At 48.4% G+C, this 5,884-nt stretch overlaps 2 protein-coding genes across 2 annotated transcripts; both read right to left on the bottom strand.

The window, feature by feature from the left end:
- Positions 1–9: 9 nt before the first annotated feature.
- LOC107080910 (NADH-ubiquinone oxidoreductase chain 4-like) lies at positions 10–1,644 on the bottom strand (the record flags this gene model as incomplete). The annotated part of the gene is made up of 1 exon (XM_015369121.1): positions 10–1,644. A coding segment is annotated over exon 1 (1,635 nt), but the record flags the coding sequence as incomplete, so codon positions are not given.
- A 33-nt stretch (positions 1,645–1,677) lies between these two features.
- LOC107080909 (cubilin-like) lies at positions 1,678–3,301 on the bottom strand. The gene is made up of 3 exons (XM_015369119.1): positions 3,176–3,301; positions 2,969–3,098; positions 1,678–1,803 (listed from the first exon to the last, which is right to left on the bottom strand). Exons 1-3 carry the CDS (start codon positions 3,271–3,273, stop codon positions 1,678–1,680), a joined length of 354 nt encoding a protein of 117 aa, XP_015224605.1. The 5' UTR covers positions 3,274–3,301.
- Positions 3,302–5,884: the final 2,583 nt, after the last annotated feature.

The following is a 5,884-nucleotide window of genomic DNA, read 5'->3' as shown; positions in this document are numbered from 1 at the left end:
GATCATGACCAGGATCAGGGTCCGAGTCGGGATCAGGGTCAGAGTAAGGATCAGGATCAGGGTCTGAGTCAGGATGATGATCGGGAACAGGATCAGGGCCAGGATCAGGATCAGGGTCCGAGTCAGAATCATGATCAGGATCAGAGTCAGGATCATGACCAGGATCAGGGTCCGAGTCGGGATCAGGGTCAGAGTAAGGATCAGGATCAGGGTCTGAGTCAGGATGATGATCGGGAACAGGATCAGGGCCAGGATCAGGATCAGGGTCCGAGTCAGAATCATGATCAGGATCAGAGTCAGGATCATGACCAGGATCAGGGTCCGAGTCGGGATCAGGGTCAGAGTAAGGATCATGATCAGGTTCAGGGTCCGAGTCAGAATCATGATCGGGATCAGAGTAAGGATCATGATCGGGATCAGGGTCCGAGTCAGAATCATGATCAGGATCAGAGTCAGGATCATGACCAGGATCAGGGTCTGAGTCGGGATCAGGGTCAGAGTAAGGATCATGATCAGGATCAGGGTCCGAGTCAGGATCATGATCGGGATCAGAGTAAGGATCATGATCGGGATCAGGATCAGAGTTAAGATCAGGGTCAGGATCATGATCAGGGTCAGAGTCAGGATCATGATCGGGATCAGGATCAGGGTCAGAGTAAGGATTAGGATCAGTGTCCCAGTCAGGATCATGATCGGGATCANAGTCAGGATCATGATCGGGATCATAGTAAGGATCATGATCAGGATCAGTGTCAGAGTCAGGATCATGATCGGGATCAGGATAGGAGTTAGGATCAGGGTCAGGATCATGATTGGGATCAGGGTCAGAGTCAGGATCATGATCGGGATAAGGATCAGGGTCAGAGTAAGGATTAGGATCAGGATCAGGGTCCGAGTCAGGATCAGGATCGGGATCAGAGTAAGGATCAGGATCAGGGTCCAAGTCAGGATCATGATCGGGATCAGGATCAGGGCCAGAGTCAGGATCATGATCAGGATCAGGGTCCGAGTCAGGATCAGGATCGGGATCAGACTAAGGATCAGGATCAGGGTCCAAGTCAGGGTCATGATCAGGATCAGGGTCTGAGTAAGGATCATGATCGGGATCAGGATCAGGGTCAGAGTCAGGATCATGATCGGGATCAGGGTCAGAGTCAGGATCAGGACCAGGATTGCGGTCAGGGTCAGGATCAGGACCAGGATTGGGGTCAGGGTCAGGACCAGGATTGGGGTCAGGGTCAGGATCATGATCGGGATCAGGATCAGGGTCAGAGTTAGGATCATGATCGGGATCAGGGTCAGAGTAAGGATCATGATCGGGATCAGGGTCCCAGTCAGGCTCATTATCGGGATCAGAGTAAGGATCAGGATCAGGGTCCAAGTCAGGATCATGATCAGGATCAGGGCCAGAGTCAGCATCAGGTTCCGAGTCAGGATCATGATCAGGATCAGGGTCCGAGTAAGGATCATGATCGGGATCAGGGTCAGAGTCAGGATCATGATCGGGATTAGGATCAGGGTCAGAGTCAGGATCATGATCAGGATCAGGGTCAGTGTCAGGATCGTGATCGGGATCAGGATCAGGGCAAGAGTCAGTGTCAGGATCGTGATCGGGATCAGGATCAGGGTCAGAGTCAGGATCATGATCGGGATTAGGGCCAGGACCAGGATCGGGGATTACAGTCTTTTGCAGATTCTTCTCGTTACCTTGCTGTTGAGCTGGTTGAGGCTGTTGGTGATTTCAGGCGGGATTTCTCCTCCATGAGCCTTGATGTCATCAATGTCCTCTGTATTGACCTTAACCTGAAATCAGAACCCAGACCAGATTAAAAGCTGTGGGCCCAGAGGGACCAGTTCATCTACCACAGAACCCAGTCAGAATAAACCCAATTCCATTTGATCTGCTTTAAAGGAGCGAATAATAAACTTTCCCTGGATCATCCAGGAGCTGGAACAGTTGAAGCTGTTGTTGTCTCTCTCTGGGTGTGAATGAGTGGGTCTGGGGAGGCGGAGTCAGACATCCAGAGGGAAGCAACAGTGTTATGGTTTCAGAGCGTCTACAGGGATGACCTCAGGTTTTATTCAGACATCATGTGATGATGTTTATCATGAGGGACAGAAACAGGTCTGACTCCCTGACGTTACACATTTGAACCATCAGTTTATGGTTTAATGAGCAGACTGGGTTAAAGGACAAAGGAGAGATAAAATGAATCCTGTCTAATCACCCAATCCAGCTTCACTGTCATTATTTAGCCTGTAAGCCTTTAATTAATCAAACTGCTTCTATCCAGTGGCTCCTCAAGCAGCTGAACTTTGACCTCCCTGGGTGTGAGCCTCATCCTGTTAATCATTACAGACTTTATGGGAACCTTTTCAAATCTGATGAGACCAGATCTTTCCAGAAGGCTGAGCCGATGTTTTCCGTCCCAGTAGTTTGGTGTTCTCCTGGTTTCCTTCACTGACTCAGAAACTGTGACAGATGCATCATTAGAAAGGCTGCTCACCTCTGGACTAAACATAGAACTGCTTTTCTAGAGTTTAGGAACATTTTCTGGCATCAATCTTCAAGAACGTCTGTGAGAACTAAGGTCTTAGAGGAGCAGCTGCTGGAGCCACGGCCCAGCGAGCTGCAGGCCTCCACTGGATTCACCATCAATCCAGCTGCAGGTTACCACTGCATCAATCCAGTGGTAACCTGCAGCTCGCTGCTGGACTAATCCAGTGGTAACCTGCAGCTGGATTGATGGTAAATCCATATGAGGCCTGCAGCTGCTGGAGCCACGGAGCAGCAGGTGATCCTCTAAGGCCTCGGTGCTCCCAGAAGTGCTTGAAGCGTGATCCCCGGTGTGACGCTGACAGGTCCAGGGTCGTCCTGATGCGCCTGGTTTGGTCCGGGTTATTCTCTCATTGGTGGAAGCCAGAGATGAATCTGTTTCCTCTGCTGGATTAGATCAGCTGAACCTACCTGGCTGAGCAGCTGGATGAGGTCTTCATCTCCCACCTTGACCCGGCCGGAGGAGGACGGCTGGAAGCGGATGTCTTTGTTGTCCCCCGTGGTGAACACGAGGTGACCGTCGTCTGACTTGATGCGAGGCCTACAGACAGATCATCCCATCAGACACAGCTTCATGCAGGAGGTGGGCTCTAAAGGACCCTCTCCATCCACACTCACTGTGCCAGCTGATCGCTGTCCCTGGCCTCTCCTGGTGGTCTGTAGAGCAGCAGGAGGAGGAAGGCGAGCAGCCATGAGGGCTGCATTGCTCCGGCCATGGAGAAGGGTTGGTTGGTGCTCCGTCTGAGCAGTTCTACTGGAGCGTCCTGCTGTGCTGGGCTCTAATACTCACCTTTATGGCTCTGACCTGAACAGCAAAGCATAAAATCTGTTTCCTAAAGCCGTGGTGGTTTATCATTCTATGCCTCTCACATGACTCTCAGAGATCAGTAACCGGCTTCATGTGACGTTCTGAACGACACAAATAAAAACACAGCCTGAGCATCAGCTGCAGGCGTCTCTTCTATAACTACATCTTTACACTTTGCTCTCACCGTTTACATTCTACATTTATGAGATCAGGAGCAACTCCAGGATTAGATTCTCTGGATCCAGCAGTGAGTTTGTCTGCTGTGTGAGCAGCAGCTATAGGGCAAACATTAACTCCGGTCCTGAGACTGATAAAGAACACCTGCTGACTCCCCTCATGGTTTTCTGCAGTCAGCAGCAGCCTGATGAAAGGTGCCTGCAGGCAGGTTTATCTCCTAAACCACCATTTGTCCTTCATTAAAGACTGCAGAAAACCGACCGTCTGATGAATCAGGAAGACCACCTCGTGTTTCCAGGTCTGTCCTGTTCATAGACTCCTAACCCTGGATGGTTGTTCCTTACCTTCCTGAACTCCAGCTACTGAAGCTCCTCCAAGCCTGTTTTAATAAGGAAAGTAAAAGCAGGATAAAAACCCTTCAAGGCAGAGCTGGAGATGGCCAAAAGGCACGCAGGCGATGCTGACCTTCTACACCTCACTATCCACTAAACCCCCAGGCTTAATAAACCTCCAGTCCACCACCTCCGTCTCTGCAGGTCATCCTGCCGGGTCATTAGAGGTCAGGGAGAGGTCACTGCGGCCCACAGGATCATGGAACAGTTTGCCTCCAGCTCTGACCGCTGGTTCACAGGTAAACCTGCTGTCTAATGTTAGCCTTAGATGCTACGGTGCCTCTGATGCTCCATGTGGTCACGCCGGAGCATTAGCATGCTACTTCCTCTGGTCTAGCCAACCACAGGCTGGAACAGTTACTGGTGAACTGCAGCTGCTCCTTCGTTCCTCAACCTTCATCTCAGCTTCTGCTGCAGGACGTTTCCACCAGAGGATCACAGCAGATGCAGGAGGCCCCAGATTATCTCCACACCGAGGCTTTATTTCTGTCCTCTGATGACCTCCAAATGATTTTATTCTATTAATGGTGATTAAAAGGAAACAATGAATGTAGAGGCAATGAATTATCTCTACACTGAATATGGGGCTTATTTCAATACTTGTTTGAAAAGCTTAGATTAAACGCTAATTTTGGTTTCAGCACATTGTTTATTATTTATTTATTTATTATTTAGAGCCTCATGTGGCTGCAGAGTCTGCAGGACCTTCTGGAAGATGAAGAGCGAGTAGCATTCACTGACCTCCATGCTTCCTTCATCTAAATCATTTTGACTTCTTCAGACTGTCCAGGATGCCGCTGAGGCTCTGTCAGGACCGGGACTCCTGGACCAGCTCCTGCAGGCCTTTTTGGGACCAGATGTCCCTACTGGTGAATCTGTTGTTAATATAGAATAACAGCAGGATGTATTTAACTCTTTCAACCAAACCATGTCATTCCAATGATTGAGTTAAATAAACAGTATAAAAATGATACGGGATAAAATACTCTCTATTTCTGTGTGTGTGTGTGTGTGGGGGGGGGGGTGCATTGTTACAGTGACTGTAAAGAGAAAAAGGTTCAGACTGAAACAGAAATGTGTGTTTCATCAATATTCTCTGCTCTGGTCAAACTAAGGTGCAGCTCGGATTAGTTTGGTTCTAAAACGGAAGGCAGAGTAAAATAATCCTGCTTAGGATAAAAGAGACAGAAGATGGACCACAGACAGAAAGAGGAAGGTGGCAAGTGGAATAATTATCTTCTGTCCCAAATCCTGCTTGGCTCACACCACTAATCCACCCAGGAAAAGCAAGCGGAGGAAGGGCCAATTATTCCTGCTCTTCTCCACATGGATTCCCTCCGTCAGCTTTATGTGCCTCGTATCTCTAAACGAAACACACGCCTCACTTTACTGTGACAATGTTTACCAGATCCTGTGTAACAAAGGAAGCTCTGCTTCTGTTCTTCATTTATAGTCAAAATCTGAGCATTAAAGATAAAACAGACGTACTGTAATGAAAACATCCCAATCTGATGTCATTCTTTCATCTGTGGATTATTTCAGAAAACTGTGGCAACTATCAACATTTATTCTGAATAAAAAGGAAATAACTTCTATTTAGTTTTATGCAAACTAAAGTAAAATATATTTCATAGAATTAGAAATGTTCAGTTATTCCTGTGGTAATGGGATGTGTAATTGCAATGATCTCAGAATGTTGGACCCAGAATTGGAAGCGAGGCGGGCGGTGAGAAAGTTCAAAGCCTTGATTAAAACAGACAGGAGCTCATCAGCTGCAGGGGGATCTCTGCAGAGATAGGAGATACAGGTCAGTGACTGGATGTGGAGCTGATCACCACTTGGAGCAGAGTCACTGACCTGAGTCAAAGTTCAGTCCAAACGGGAGGTTAATCCCCTGCTTGCAGCCAGTTCCTACAGAGCGAGCAGCAACAGTGTCCTTTAAGGGAAACC

Source organism: Cyprinodon variegatus, unplaced genomic scaffold, assembly GCF_000732505.1.
Source record: "Cyprinodon variegatus isolate N-32 unplaced genomic scaffold, C_variegatus-1.0 Scaffold2486, whole genome shotgun sequence".
NCBI classification, from domain to species: domain Eukaryota; kingdom Metazoa; phylum Chordata; class Actinopteri; order Cyprinodontiformes; family Cyprinodontidae; genus Cyprinodon; species Cyprinodon variegatus.
This window is presented reverse-complemented; position numbering and strand designations above follow the sequence as displayed.

Bases quoted from the DNA above. Each gene is read 5' to 3' on its own strand.
- LOC107080909 (XM_015369119.1), bottom strand. From the start codon at position 3,273: ATGGCCGGAGCAATGCAGCCCTCATGGCTGCTCGCCTTCCTCCTCCTG. The intron at 3,099-3,175 runs GTGAGTGTGGAT...ATCTGTCTGTAG, and splicing joins GACAGCGATCAGCTGGCACA to GCCTCGCATCAAGTCAGACG. The intron at 1,804-2,968 runs GTAGGTTCAGCT...TTCTGATTTCAG, and splicing joins TCATCCAGCTGCTCAGCCAG to GTTAAGGTCAATACAGAGGA.